This window comes from Orcinus orca, chromosome 8, assembly GCF_937001465.1.
Source record: "Orcinus orca chromosome 8, mOrcOrc1.1, whole genome shotgun sequence".
NCBI lineage: Eukaryota > Metazoa > Chordata > Mammalia > Artiodactyla > Delphinidae > Orcinus > Orcinus orca.
This window is the reverse complement of record NC_064566.1, coordinates 52,456,866-52,472,221: the sequence shown is the minus strand read 5'-3', so window position 1 is coordinate 52,472,221 and position 15,356 is coordinate 52,456,866. Positions and strand designations below refer to the sequence as shown.

The following is a 15,356-nucleotide window of genomic DNA, read 5'->3' as shown; positions in this document are numbered from 1 at the left end:
GACAGCGTGACGTGCCGCACGGAGTCCATCGGGATCCGTAGCTGGGGCTGGCTGACGCGAGGTTGCCAGCGGAAGTGGCCGCGGGGTTGCCGGAACTTGTAGTAATTAGAAGCTCCAGTCATCAGTTGCCGCCTACTCGGGCAGCCGCTGCGTCGCGGTTACTAAGGAGTGGAGAAGGTAGTGGCAGGCGCCACGGTGGAGCGGCTCCGAGTTCCCCGGGAGGCTCGCAGGCGCGCAACCCGCCAGACCGGGCCGTCGCCCCCGCGGGTGTCTCGGAGGCGGAAGCGACGCCGGAGGCAGGTGCGGCTGGAAACTGGAAACTTAGTTTGCGTGACGGGTTAGAGTCTCCCCCGCCCCAGATGTAGCGTTTGGCAAGGAGGGGGCAGGAGCTCGTCCTTCATCCTTTTCTAGCCCTGTAAAACTGTACGTACTGGTTCTTTGGTGACTGTCATCTTAGCTGTTAGCATTGTCTTCGTGTTACAGAGAACTCACATTCACTGAGTGCCTACTGCCTGCCAGGCACTGTCTTAAGTGCGTATATATCCATCCTCTCATTTAGTCTCCTAACGGACCAGTCAGGTGAGGAAACTAAGGCACTTAACCAAGGCCAGATAGCATGTATCAGAACCTAGTTTAGCAGCCAGATTTTTTAAAATATAAATTTATTTTATTTATCATTTTTGGCTGCGTTGGGTCTTCGTTGCTGGACACGGGCTTTCTCTAGTTGCGCCGAGCGGGGGCTGCTCTTCGTTGTGCTGCGCGGGCTTCTCATTGCGGTGGCTTCTCTTGTTGCAGAGCACGGGCTCTAGGCGCGCGGGCTTCAGTAGTTGGGGCTCACGGGCTCTAGAGCGCAGGCTCAGTAGTTGTGGCGCAAAGGCTTAGTTGCTCCGCGGCATGTGGGATCCTCCCCGACCAGGGCTCGAACCCGTGTCACCTGCACTGGCAGACGGATTCTTAACCACTGCGCCGCCAGGGAAGCCCCCAGATGTTTTTTTTTGACATCAAACCAGTGTCATGCTCCCTTTGTTACCACCTGGGGTCCTTGGACTCTTTAATCAATAGAAATTGGTAAGAGGCCAGGCGGGGAATTCAGGTAAGGCTTTATTGGGACTCGTCCTGCAGCAGGAGGGAGCAAAACAAGAAACAGGTGGGGGTGGAGGGGTGGCGGGTGAGCTGGTCCCTTAAATGGGGTGAGGGTGGGGGGATGGGTGGGTGAGGTGGGAGGGGGGCTTAGCTGGTCTTCCCACCCCCTTGGTGGTGCTGTGTGCAGGGGTCATGGGCAGTACCCTGCTTTTGCTCCTAACACCTCAGAAGTGGCAGTTGGCTTCTGGCCTTTTTGTGTCTTACTGTTCATAATTTGCCCCAGCTGTGCATGCATGCAGTTACTTTTAGTCCTTTCGAGTTTCTTTGTATTTTGTTGTTCAAGGAGTTGTTTGTCCAGGTGCAAGCACTCTAGTAAAGGGTCACAGGTCTCAACCTATCTCACCTTTGCCGCCCTGCCTTTACAGTTTTAGGATGTAATAATATTCCAGATTTTTATTAATTCTTTTTTTTACACAAATATTTATTGAGCACCAACATTGCTTGGAACTGCACTAAGGAATACTAGGGGATCAGAAAAGACCTGTTCCCTACTTTCATGGAACTCCTACTCTAATGACTTAAGAGTTATCACATAATAGGACTTAATAATGATCTACTACACTGCATCATTTTTTTTAACTCCCCATGAATTCCTCATATAAGTGTCCAAATGATTGAACAAACAGTACTTACTATGGGGTGGTCACTGTTCTTGGCACTGGGCACATACCCCTGAATAACAGACAAAACACCTGTCCTGATAAAGCTAACACCCACCTGACCATAATTATTACTAAAAACTATTAGATGCAGTTTCTTCACCTCTGTGAAGCAATCCAGTCAGATGCCTCTGTAGCTTTTTATCTTTTTATAACTTATGTTTCAAGACCCAGCTCTAATGTCACCTGCGCTGTGAAACTTCCCTGATCCTTCTTCCTTCTTTGCAGACAGAATGAAGAACTCCATAGTATTGTGTTCATGGTTCCATTTAGTTCAGTAAGCACTCAATTGAGCCTCTTCAATGGACCAGACCCTGTTTGAGGTGCTGGGGATAAAGATATAGGAAGGACCCAGGCCTGGCCTTAGAGAGGCTCACTGAGGTTAGGGTGTAAGGAGTGGGGAACAGACAGGTAAGCAGGCCATTATAATACAGTGTGGCATGGTGCCTTCATTAAGAGGTGGGCTGAGGTGGTAACACAGATGAGGGTCAACCTGAGAAGGGGGATATACAGGAAGTTCTTCTGTATGCATCAGGCAAAGAAGAGGGGCAGAAGTGTGATAGACCGAAGGAATGGAAAAAGCAAATGTATGCAGATGAGAAGCATTATTCTGTGTGTGTGTGTGTGTGTGTGTGTGTGTGTGTGTGTGTGTCTTACCTTTCAACTTTGTCTTTGCTGGTTTTATCATGCATAAGTTTATTTTGTGTAAATGGACATATAAATGATCCTTTCCTTTCTAATTTGTGATTTGCACTTCCTATTAAGCACTCTAGCCCCACCCCATTGTCATAAAATTATTCTCTTGTTCCACCCCCTTGTCTATGTCTCCATCTCTATTTCTTTTCTCTCTGTTTCTGGGATCTTTAGTCCTGTAGTATTTTTCTAGGCCTCAGGTGAGACACATTTTGGATCAAAGGGTCACAGTAGGATATAATTAATGAGAAAGTTCAAGCGCTCTAAATGGCAAACTAAGAAGGAGTGCAATATCTATTTTACAGGTGAAGAAACAAAAAAAAAAGGAAGTCAAGAGGTCTTTCCCAAGATCAAAGATCAAGTAAGTACTATGCAGATCAGAACCAAGGTCCCCATATTCTGTAAGTTACTGGAGTTTTCTCCAGCAGTCGTCTTCTCTAACATTTTCCAGGCAGCTATATACTCATTCATTCATTCATTCATTCACCCATCTAGCAGATAGGTGTGATTGGTCACAAGAGGGATTTCCTGAAAGACAGATTGACTGGATGACCGTCTTCCCCATCCAACCATCCATCCATCCCTTCATTTTCCCAGCACATTTTTAATGTGTTCTAGGCTCTATGCTAGGCTCTGGGATTATATAGGTCACTAGGTATTATAGGCCCCATAGCAGGTGGGAAGTTGGTAAAGGGAGAAAACAATTATAATAAAATGATAAGTATTATACTAGGAGAAGTATGGAGTATCGTGGAAGCACGTAGAAAGGGCCCCCAGCCCTTTTCAGAGTGGTCAGGGATCAGGAAATTCACAGTGCCCTGTGTTGAACCAAAGGAGATGTCAAGATCACTCATTCATTCCACAGGTACTTATGGAATCTATTATGTGCCAGGTGTTAGGTACTGGGAGTAAAGAGATGAACACCATAGATGCTGTCCCTCTCCTGGAGGGGCTCAAAGTCTAGTCAGGGAGATTAGAAATATGTATAAAACCCCTTGGGCCCTGGGAGTACCATTGTACCCTTCATTTGGCTCACATATGTTTATTGGGTGTTTCCTGTGAGCTTTCCAAGAGTGGAAGAATGACAGTGAATTGGACATGTTTCCAGACTTGGAGGTTCAGAGGCCATTGAAACAGCCCCCTCATGATTGTTAGTAATCTTATGAGAAATCTTATGAGAAAGGGGTCTGGCCATGAAAGACTTACAGAAGAAAAACTCCAGAGTTTAGCTAAAACAGCAATTATGTCCCTCTGGTAGGTTCAGTGAGGACTTTATGGAAGGGATGGCATCTGGACTGGGTCTAGAAAGAAGCTTGTTTTTTCTATTACCTCATTTAATTCTCACAACAATTCCCTGAGGCACAGGTTTTAATCCTCATTTTATATGTGAGAAATCTGAGGCCCAAAGAGGTAAAGTGATTTGCAGAAGGTCACTCCACTTAGTAGTAGAAACTAGTCTCAAATTTAAGTCTCTTTTCTCTAAAACTGTTGCCGCCTCCTACTGCACCCCTCTACTTTTCATATTTGTCACTTTCAGGAAACATTTTCTCAGGACACCTGATCCCAGCTCTCCACTCTGCTCCTTCTTTGTACTGAATCTCTTCCCAGACCCTCCATCTCAGGGTTCCGCATTCTTGCCAGGGTCTCCCTTCCCCTGGCCAGGTTCCCAAACCTCTGCTACCCCAAATTGTCGGAAGCTATCCCAAAGCAGATTAGGGAATGACTGGATCCTTTTAAAGAAAAATCTCAATCTCTAAGAGCTTAAGGTTCAAAAAATTTAGATCTTTGATAAGAGATTGTTTTCCTAAAGGAAGTGGCATTTGAGCTGAATCTTTTTTTTTTTTTTTTTTTTTTTGCGGTACGCGGGCCTCTCACTGTTGTTGCCTCTCCCGTTGCGGAGCACAGTCTCCGGACGCGCAGGCTCAGCGGCCATGGCTCACAGGCCTAGCCGCTCCGTGGCATGTGGGATCTTCCCGGACCGGGGCACGAACCCATGTCCCCTGCATCAGCAGGCGGACTCTCAACCACTGTGCCACCAGGGAAGCCCTGAGCTGAATCTTAAAGCATGAGATCTGCCAGATGAACAAGGTGGATAGAGCTATTTTAGGCCAAAGGAACACTAAGAACAAAGGCATGGAATACCGAATGTGTTTGGGGGAATAGAAAATGATTCTGTGAGCCTCTTGGGTGGAGTGACTGGAGCTGGAAAGTTAGGACATAGGTCTCCAGGGGCCTTCAAGACCAGGCTCAAGCTTGCTCAGTGGGAATCCAGTCAGAAGACTGTTGCAGTGTTCTAGGTGGGAGACGATGAAAGATTTAATGAAAGAGGTGAGTGTACTTCTGAGCTGGAATTTTTGTGACTCCTGACCAGTGGAATCCCATTTCACCAGGCATTATATTTGTCAGACCTCTCTTTCTAAAGCACAGCTTGGGTCATGGCTCTCCCCAACTTAGATATCATCCACGTCTCTCCATTACCTCCAGTGTGGAGCCTGGGCTCCTAGCCTGGCACTGAAGGCCTTCAGAAGCAGGCACCATCCTTCCCATTCAGCCTTATTGTCCAAGACTCCCAAACACACCTCCTTCCCCTTCCTGGGTCAGGTTCTTTCTTTACTGTGCCAGATGTACCCACCACCGTGCCCTTAATCCTGTGGCCCTTTCTATTAATGCTTATCCTTCTCTCTATCAGAAAACTCAGTTCATCTCTCAAACCCAATTTATCCAGTTCACATCTCAGTATTTGCACATCATCTTGCCTAAAGTATGAGAGCCCTCTTCCCTGAACTCAAAGAACATAGCTAGTGAACACTTAATATGTACCAGGCACTACCTTTCCCAGTTGATCTTCTCCTTTGTCTATTAAGGTAGACATTTTACGGGCGAGGAAACTGAGGCTTAGAGGGGTAGAGAATTTTCCCAGTCAACGAGTCAGGCAAGAGCCAAGATTCAAACCAGGTCTGTCTGAGCCCAAAAGTGATGCTTTTTCTACTGTTTCACTGAGCTACGGTTGATTTGAACCGAAAAACCCAGGGCCTATCTCCCTTGTTATCTAAAGGGCCGGCCCATTTCTGAAGCAGGACAGTGGGCCTCTAGGGCCTCGGAGTTAGGGTGTGTGTTAGGGGTGGTCCTGGTGAGTTCACAGACTGTGTTGGGGTGAGAGAGCAGCCCTGTCCCTTCTCACTTCTTACTTTCTTGCTTTCCTTGCTTGGCTCTCAGGGACATGGACTCCTCAGGAGTCTACAAACTGGATGATGGGCAGCCTTATCTGAGCAACTGCTTTCCGGCCAAAAATCTGCTTCGGATGCCAGAGGAAGGTCAGGTGACTTCTCGGATCAGTACGTTTGCCTCACACCCAGCTCCTGCTTCAGAATGTCCCTGACACCCATTTCTTCCCTTCAACCCCTTCCCTGCTGTTCCCTGCCCCTACGCAATCCCTTCCCTTCCAATCCATCTCCCCCCAGCAGTCTCAGGGAGCCTGATTTTTTTAAAATTTTATTTATTTATTAGAATTCTTTTATTTTTGTACAGTTTTTTTCAGGTTACTTTCCATTTAGAGATATTGGCTATATTCTCCGTGTTGTACAGTACATCCTTGAGCCTAACTTACACCCAGCAGTTGGTACCTCCCACTCTCTCACACCTATATTGCCCCTTCACCACCACCCCACCCACTGGTCACGACTAGTTTGTTCTCCGTATCTGTGGGTCTGCTTCTTTTATGTTATATTCACTAGTTTGTTGTATTTTTTAAATTCCACATGGAAGCAATATCATGCAGTACTTATCTTTCTCTGTCTGAGTTATTGCACTTAGCATAATGCCCTCCAAGCCCATCCATGTTGTTGCAAATGGCAAAATTTCATTCTTTTTTATGGCTGAGTAGTATTCTGTTGTATATATGTACCACATCTTCTTTATCCATTCCTCTGTTGATGGACACTTAGCTTGTTTCCATGTCTTGGCTATCATAAGTAATGCTGCTATGAACATTGGGGTGCATGTATGTTTTCGAATTAGTGACTTTGTTTTTTCGGATATATACCCAGGAGTGGAATTGCTGGATCATATGGTAGTTATGTTTTTAGTTTTTTGAGGAACCTCCACAGTGTTTTCCACAGTGGCTGCAGCAATTTACATTCCCACCAACAGTGCACAAGGGTTCTCAGGGAACCTTCTAAAGTGCACATCTAACCATAGTGTTCCCTTCTGTTTAGTGACTTCTCACTGCTAGTTCCTTTACCTTCTGCTCTAACCCCCCTTATCCTTTTTTACAACCCCTTTCCTTGATTTACGCCCTGTTCCATAGCGTTTATAGTATTTTCACATAGCTTTTTAATATTCGCCCAGAACGTTCCAGCCCTCATCCCAGTTATCCAAACTCCTCCCATCCCGCAAGGCCCAGCCCTTCTCCCACTTCTTCCAGTAAGCCGTATCCAGCTACTCCATCCCTCAGTGCCCATCCTCTCTTGAAAGCCGTCTTCCTTTCTGTGTTTCTTACTTGATGCGTAATTATAGTCTGCCCAGCTCCTAAAAAATGGCTTAAACTTGACTCTGCTAAGTAGTTTTTCAAACATTTATCTAGTTAAAGACTCCCCTGGGGCAGGGACTCCACCTATGCTAAGCAGAGTCCTGCAGATGGAACGCTGCCAAGAAGTGTGGGTTCACTGGATTGGATTTGCTGCTTTGAAAGGGTAAAGCAAGGGAGAAGTACCCCTAGCTTACCCTAGATGAAATGACATGCTGGTCGCTCTGTACATGGAATAGCAGAAGAACCTTCTCCTCCAGCCTGTGCTCCCCACTTCTCTTGAGTGATTTCATTTTTCACACACAGACCTTCTTTGGCCACCTATCTGTTGAAAACCCTCCCATGGAGCTCTCAGTATGCACTCATGATTTCACATCCACACCCCCTCACACACACATAGATGGACAGATAGAGAAATAAATATAGCCATATGTCTCTGCATGTGTTGGTATATTTACATGTACTTCCTGGCCCACTAAGGGCAATGATACCTCAGTCGCAAAGAGCATGCCTGCCGCCTAGATGTTGATTTCTAAATACCATTCTCCAGTAAACAAAGCCAGGGCTCCTAAGACAAAAACCTGTTTCTAGGGCTGAGGCAAGAAAAATACATATTGAGCCTGGAACACTGTGTGGCGCCAGAAAATAAAGCAGTGCTCAGAAAAATGATGGGGGCAATTTGAAAGGACATAGGTGCCAAACTGAAGGAGCGCCCAATGGCCAAAGCTGGAACAATATGAGCGGCAAAATAAATAAAGGTAGAATTGGGTTGGAATCCGTAGAATAAGTAAATAGTCATGATCCCATGCTGATACAATTAAATTAAGAATACATAAATAAGTGGAGGAGAAGGAAAAGTCCTTCCTTACAATAGAATTACAGTTAATAAATGTAGAAGGAATTAAAGAAATAGAAAATTACTTTTTTTGGGGAAAATCACTTTTAAAACATCACAGTAATAACTTTTACAGGAAAGAAACTTCTATGGATGCTGTATCAATCAGGGTTCTTCAGAGAAATAGAATCAATAAGATGTGTGTATGTTCATCCGTGTGTGTGTGTGTGTGTGTGTATATCTCCTACAAGTTTTGTTTTCATATATGTATATGTGTTTGTATATATGGACCAACACACATATATAAATTACATATTTTTAACGAATTGGTTTATGAAATGTGGAGGCTGGCAAGTCTGAAATCTATAGGAGAGGCAACCTGAAAACTCAGAGAAGAGCTGATGCTTCAGTCTTAAGGCAAAATTTCATATTTCTTTGGGAAGCCTGTATTTGCACTTTTTTTTAAACATCTTTATTGGGGTATAATTACTTTACAATGGTGTGTTAGTTTCTGCTTTATAAGAAAGTGAATCAGTTATACATATGTTCCCATATCTCTTTCCTCTTGCGTCTCCCTCCCTCCCACCCTCCCTATCCCACCCCTCCAGGCGGTCACAGAGCACCGAGCTGATCTCCCTGTGCTATGCGGCTGCTTCCCACTAGCTATCTACCTTACGTTTGGTAGTGTATATATATCCATGCCTCTCTCTCGCTTTGTCACAGCTCACCCTTCCTCCTCCCCATATCATCAAGTCCGTTCTCTAGCAGGTCTGTGTCTTTATTCCTGTCTTACCCCTAGGTTCTTCATGATATTTTTTTTCTTAAATTCCATATATATGTGTTAGCATACGGTATTTGTCTTTCTCTTTCTGACTTACTTCACTCTGTATGACAGACTCTAGGTCTATCCACCTCATTACAAATAGCTCAATTTCGTTTCTTTTTATGGCTGAGTAATATTCCATCGTATATATGTGCCACATCTTCTTTATCCATTCATCCGATGATGGACACTTAGGTTGTTTCCATCTCCGGGCTATTGTAAATAGAGCTGCAATGAACATTTTGGTACATGACTCTTTTTGAATTATGGTTTTCTCAGGGTATATGCCCAGTAGTGGGATTGCTGGGTCATATGGTAATTCTATTTGTAGTTTTTTAAGGAACCTCCATGCTGTTCTCCATAGTGGTGGTACCAATTCACATTCCCACCAGCAGTGCAAGAGGGTTCCCTTTTCTCCACACCCTCTCCAGCATTTATTGTTTCTAGATTTTTTGATGATGGCCATTCTGACTGGTGTGAGATGATATCTCATTGTAGTTTTGATTTGCATTTCTCTAATGATTAATGATGTTGAGCATGCTTTCATGTGTTTGTTGGCAATCTGTATATCTTCTTTGGAGAAATGTCTGTTTAGGTCTTCTGCCCATTTTTGGATTGGGTTGTTTGTTTTATTGATACTAAACTGCATGAGCTACTTGTAAATTTTGGAGATTAATTCTTTGTCAGTTTCTTCATTTGCAAATATTTTCTCCCATTCTGAGGGTAGTCTTTTCATCTTGTTTATTATTTCCTTTGCTGTGCAAAAGCTTTGAAGTTTCATTAGGTCCTATTTGTTTATTTTTGTTTTTATTTCCATTTCTCTAGGAGGTGGGTCAAAAAGGATCTTGCTGTGATTTATGTCATAGAGTGTTCTGCCTATGTTTTCCTCTAAGAGTTTGATAGTTTCTGGCCTTACATTTAGGTCTTTAATCCATTTTGAGCTTATTTTTGTGTATGGTGTTAGGGAGTGATCTAATCTCATACTTTTACATGTACCTGTCCAGTTTTCCCAGCACCACTTATTGAAGAGGCTGTCCTTTCTCCACTGTACATTCCTGCCTCCTTTATCAAAGATAAGGTGACCATATGTGCGTGGGTTTATGTCTGGGCTTTCTATCCTGTTCCATTGATCTATCTTTCTGTTTTTGTGCCAGTACCATACTGTCTTGATTACTGTAGCTTTGTAGTATAGTCTGAAGTCAGGGAGCCTGATTCCTCCAGCTCCATTTTTCGTTCTCAAGACTGCTTTGGCTGTTCAGGATCTTTTGTGTTTCCATACAAATTGTGAAATTTTTTGTTCTAGTTCTGTGAAAAATGCCAGTGGTAGTTTGATAGGGATTGCATTGAATCTGTAGATTGCTTTGGGTAGTAGAGTCATTTTCACAATGTTGATTTTTCCAATCCAAGAGCATGGTATATCTCTCCATTTATCTGTATCATCTTTAATTCTTTCATCAGTGTCTTATAATTCTTTGCATACAGGTCTTTTGTCTCCTTAGGCAGGTTTATTCCTAGATATTTTATTCTTTTTGTTGCAATGGTAAATGGGAGTGTTTTCTTGATTTCACTTTCAGATTTTTCATCATTAGTGTATAGGAATGCCAGAGATTTCTGTGCATTAATTTTGTATCCTGCAACTTTACCAGATTCACTGATTAGCTCTAGTAGTTTTCTGGTAGCATCTTTAGGATTCTCTATGTATAGTATCATGTCATCTGCAAACAGTGACAGCTTTACTTCTTCTTTTCCGATTTGGATTCCTTTTATTTCCTTTTCTTCTCTGATTGCTGTGGCTAAAACTTCCAAAACTATGTTGAATAAGAGTGGTGAGAGTGGGCAACCTTGTCTTGTTCCTGATCTTAGTGGGAATGCTTTCAGTTTTTCACCATTGAGGATGATGTTGGCTGTGAGTTTGTCATATATGGCCTTTATTATGTTGAGGAAAGTTCCCTCTATGCCTACTTTCTGCAGGGTTTTTATCATAAATGGGTGTTGAATTTTGTCAAAAGCTTTCTCTGCATCTATTGAGATTATCATATGGTTTTTCTCCTTCAATTTGTTAATATGGTTTATCACGTTGATTCATTTGCGTATATTGAAGAATCCTTGCATTCCTGGAATAAACCCCACTTGATCATGGTGTATGATCCGTTTAATGTGCTGTTGGATTCTGTTTGGTAGTATTTTGTTGAGGATTTTTGCATCTATGTTCATCAGTGATAGTGGCCTGTAGTTTTCTTTCTTTCTGACATCCTTGTCTGGTTTTGGTATCAAGGTGATGGTGGCCTCGTAGAATGAATTTGGGAGTGTTCCTCCCTCTGCTATACTTTGGAAGAGTTTGAGAAGGATAGGTGTTAGCTCTTCTCTAAATGTTTGATAGAATTTGCCTGTGAAGCCATCTGGTCCTGGGCTTATGTTTGTTGGAAGATTTTTAATCACAGTTTCAATTTCAGTGCTTGTGATTGGTCTGTTCATATTTTCTATTTCTTCCTGATTCAGTCTTGGCAGGTTGTGCCTTTCTAAGAATTTGTCCATTTTTTCCAGGTTGTCCATTATATTGGCATAGAGTTGCTTATAGTAATCTCTCGTGATCTTTTGTATTTCTGCAGTGTCAGTGGTTACTTCTCCTTTTTCATTTCTAATTCTATTGATGTGAGTCTTCTCCCTTTTTTTCTTGATGAGTCTGGCTAATGGTTTATCAATTTTATTTATCTTCTCAAAGCACCAGCATTTAGTTTTATTGATCTTGCTATCGTTTCCTTCATTTCTTTTTCATTTATTTCTGATCTGATTTTTATGATTTCTTTCCTTCTGCTAACTTTGGGGTTTTTTTGTTCTTCTTTCTCTAATTGCTTTAGGTGCAAGGTTAGGTTGTTTATTCAAGATGTTTCCTGTTTCTTAAGGTGGGCTTGTATTGCTATAAACTTCCCTCTTAGAACTGCTTTTTCTGTATCCCATAGGTTTTGGGTCGTCGTGTCTCCATTGTCATTTATTTCTATGTATTTTTTTATTTCCTCTTTGTTTCCTTCAGTGATCACTTCGTTATTAAGTAGTGTATTGTTTAGCCTCCATGTGTTTGTATTTTTTACAGATCTTTTCCTGTATTTGATATCTAGTCTCATAGCGTTGTGGTCGGAAAAGATACTTGATACAATTTCAGTTTTCTTAAATTTACCAAGGCTTGATTTGTGACCCAGGATATGATCTATCCTGGAGAATGTTCCATGAGTACTTGAGAAAAATGTGTATTCTGTTGTTTTTGTATGGAGTGTCCTATAAATATCAATTAAGTCCATCTTGTTTAATGTATCATTTAAAGCTTGTGTTTCCTTATTTATTTTCATTTTGGATGATCTGTCCATTGGTGAAAGTGGGGTGTTAAAGTCCCCTACTATGAATGTGTTCCTGTTGATTTCCCCTTTTATGGCTGTTAGTATTTGCCTTATGTATTGAGGTGCTCCTATGTTGGGTGCATAAATATTTACAATTGTTCTATCTTCTTCTTGGATCGATCCCTTGATCATTATGTAGTGTCCTTCTTTGTCTCTTCTAATAGTCTTTATTTTAAAGTCTATTTTGTCTGATATGAGAATTGCTACTCCAGCTTTCTCTTGGTTTCCATTTGCCTGGAATATCTTTTTCCATCCCCTTACTTTCAGTCTGTATGTGTCTCTAGGTCTGAAGTGGGTCTCTTGTAGAGAGCATATATATGGGTCTTGTTTTTGTATCCATTCAGCCAATCTGTGTCTTTTGGTGGGAGCATTTAGTCCATTTACATTTAAGGTAATTATCGATATGTATGTTCCTATTCCCATTTTCTAAATTGTTTTGGGTTCGTTATTGTAGGTCTTTTCCTTCTCTTGTGTTTCTTGCCTAGAGAAGTTCCTTTAGCATTTGTTGTAAAGCTGGTTTGGTGGTGCTGAACTCTCTCAGCTTTTGCTTGTCTGTAAAGGTTTTAATTTCTCCATCAAATCTGAATGAGATCCTTGCTGGGTAGAGTAATCTTGGTTGCAGGTTTTTCTCCTTCATCACTTTAAATATGTCCTGCCAGTCCCTTCTGGCTTGCAGAGTTTCTGCTGAAAGATCAGCTGTTAACCTTATGGGGATTCCCTTGTGTGTTATTTGTTGTTTTTCCCTTGCTGCTTTTAATATGCTTTCTTTGTATTTAATTTTTGACAGTTTGATTAATATGTGTCTTGGCATATTTCTCCTTGGATTTATCCTGTATGGGACTCTCTGTGCTTCCTGGACTTGATTAACTATATCCTTTCCCATATTAGGGAAGTTTTCAACTATAATCTCTTCAAATATTTTCTCAGTCCCTTTCTTTTCCTCTTCTTCTGGAACCCCTATAATTCGAATGTTGGTGGGTTTGATGTTGTCCCAGAGGTCTCTGAGACTGTCCTCAGTTCTTTTCATTCTTTTTTCTTTATTCTGCTCTGCAGTAGTTATTTCCACTATTTTTTCTTCCAGGTCACTTATCCGTTCTTCTGCCTCAGTTATTCTGCTATTGTTCCCATCTAGGGTATTTTTCATTTCATTTATTGTGGTGTTCATCATTGTTTGTTTCATCTTTAGTTCTTCTAGGTCCTTGTTAAATGTTTCTTGCATTTTGTCTATTCTATTTCCAAGATTTTGGATCATCTTTACTATCATTATTCTGAATTCTTTTTCAGGTAGACTGCCTATTTCCTTTTCATTTGTTAGGTCTGGTGGGTGTTTACCTTGCTCCTTCATCTGCTGTGTGTTTCTCTGTCTTCTCATTTTGCTTATGTTACTGTGTTTGGGGTCTCCTTTTTGCAGGCTGCAGGTTCGTGGTTCCCGTTGTTTTTGGTGTCTGTACCCAGTGGCTAAGGTTGGTTCAGTGGGTTGTGTAGGCTTCCTGGTGGAGGGGACTAGTGCCTGTGTTCTGGTGGATGAGGCTTGATCTTGTCTTTCTGGTGGGCAGGTCCACGTCTGGTGGTGTGTTTTGGGGTGTCTGTGGACTTATTATGATTTGGGGCAGCCTCTCTGCTAATGGGTGGGGTTGTGTTCCTGTTTTGCTAGTTGTTTGGCATAGGTTGTCCAGCACTGTAGCTTGCTGGTCGTTGAGTGGAGCTGGGTGCTGGTGTTGAGATGGAGATCTCTGGGAGATTTTCGCCATTTGATATTATGTGGACCTGGGAGGTCTCTTGTTGACCAGTGTCCTGAAGTTGGCTCTCCCACCTCAGAGGCACAGCACTGACTCCTGGCTGCAGCACCAAGAGCATTTCATCCACACGGCTCAGAATAAAAGGGAGAAAAAGTAGAGAGCAAGAATTAGTAGAAGTAGGAAGAAAGAAAGGAAGGAAGGGAGGGAGGAAGGAAGGAAAGAAGGAAGGAAGAAAGAAAGAAAGAAAAGGAAAGAAGGAAAGAAAGAAAGGAGGGAGGGAGGGATGGTGGGATAAAGGAAGGAGAGAAGGAAGGAAAAAGGAAAGAAAGAAAGAAGATAAAGTAAAATAAAATAAAATATAATAAAGTTAGTAATTAAAAAATAATTATTAAGAAAAAAATTTTAAAAAGCAACGGACGGATAGAACCTTAGGACAAATGGTGGAAGCAAAGCTATACAGACAAAATCTCACACAGAAGCATACACATACACACTCCCAAAAAGAGGAAAAGGGGAAAAAATCATAAATCTGGCTCACAAAGTCCACTTCCTCAATTTGGGATGATTTGTTGTCTAAAGGAGGGAAGGAAGGAAGGAAAGAAAGAAAGAAGATAAAGTAAAATAAAGTTATTAAAATTAATTATTAAGAAAAAATTAAAAAAAAAAACGTACGGATAGAACCCTAGGACAAATTGTGGAAGCAAAGCTATACAGACAAAATCTCACACAGAAGCATACACACTCCCAAAAAGAGGAAAAGGGGAAAAAATCATAAGTCTTGCTCTTAAAGTCCACCCCCTCAATTTGGGATGATTCGTTGTCTATTCAGGTATTCCACAGATGCAGGGTACATCAAGTTGATTGTGGAGCTTTAATCCGCTGCTTCTGAGGCTGCTGGGAGAGATTTCCCTTTCTCTTCTTTGTTCTCACAGCTCCCAGGGGCTCAGCTTTGGATTTGGCCCCGCCTCTGCGTGTAGGTCGCCAGAGGGCGTCTGTTTTTCGCTCAGACAGGACGGGGTTAAAGGAGCTGTTGATCTGGGGGCTCTGGCTCACTCAGGCCCAGGGGAGGGAGGGGCACGGAGTGCGGGGCGAGCCTGCGGCGGCAGAGGCCAGCGTGACATTGCAACAGCCTGAGGCGTGCCGTGCGTTCCTCTGGGGAAGTTGTCCCTGGATCCCGGGACCCTGGCAGTGGCGGGCTGCACAGGCTCCCCGGAAGTGAGGTGTGGATAGTGACCTGTGCTCGCACACAGGCTTCTTGGTGGCGGCAGCAGCAGCCTTAGCGTCTCCTGCCCGTCTCTGGGGTCCGCGCTTTTAGCCGCGGCTCGCGCTCGTCTCTGGAGCTCCTTTAAGCAGCGCTCTTAATCCCCTCTCCTTGCGCACCAGGAAACAAAGAGGGAAGAAAAAGTCTTGCCTCTTCGGCACCTCCAGCCCTTTTCCCGGACTCCCTCCCGGCTAGCCGTGGTGCACTAACCCCTTCAGGCTGTGTTCACTCCGCCAACCCCCGTCGTCTCCCTGCGCTCCGACCGAAGCCCGAGCCTCAGCTCGCA

General features: G+C 43.1%; 1 protein-coding gene across 4 annotated transcripts in view; it reads left to right on the top strand.

Moving 5' to 3' along the window:
* Positions 1 to 236: 236 nt before the first annotated feature.
* Positions 237 to 15,356, top strand: part of XRRA1 (X-ray radiation resistance associated 1) — a 103,168-nt gene continuing 88,048 nt past the window's right edge. For 3 of the 4 annotated variants that reach the window (XM_049713660.1, XM_049713656.1, XM_033405712.2), the window contains exons 1-3: positions 237 to 300; positions 2,801 to 2,856; positions 5,712 to 5,809. In XM_049713660.1, the coding sequence (XP_049569617.1) occupies positions 5,716 to 5,809 (94 nt within the window). In that variant the 5' untranslated portion in view covers positions 237 to 300; positions 2,801 to 2,856; positions 5,712 to 5,715. Of the gene's footprint in view, positions 301 to 2,800; positions 2,857 to 5,711; positions 5,810 to 15,356 lie in introns of those variants that run through there. The other variant, XM_033405716.2, reaches the window with a different exon arrangement.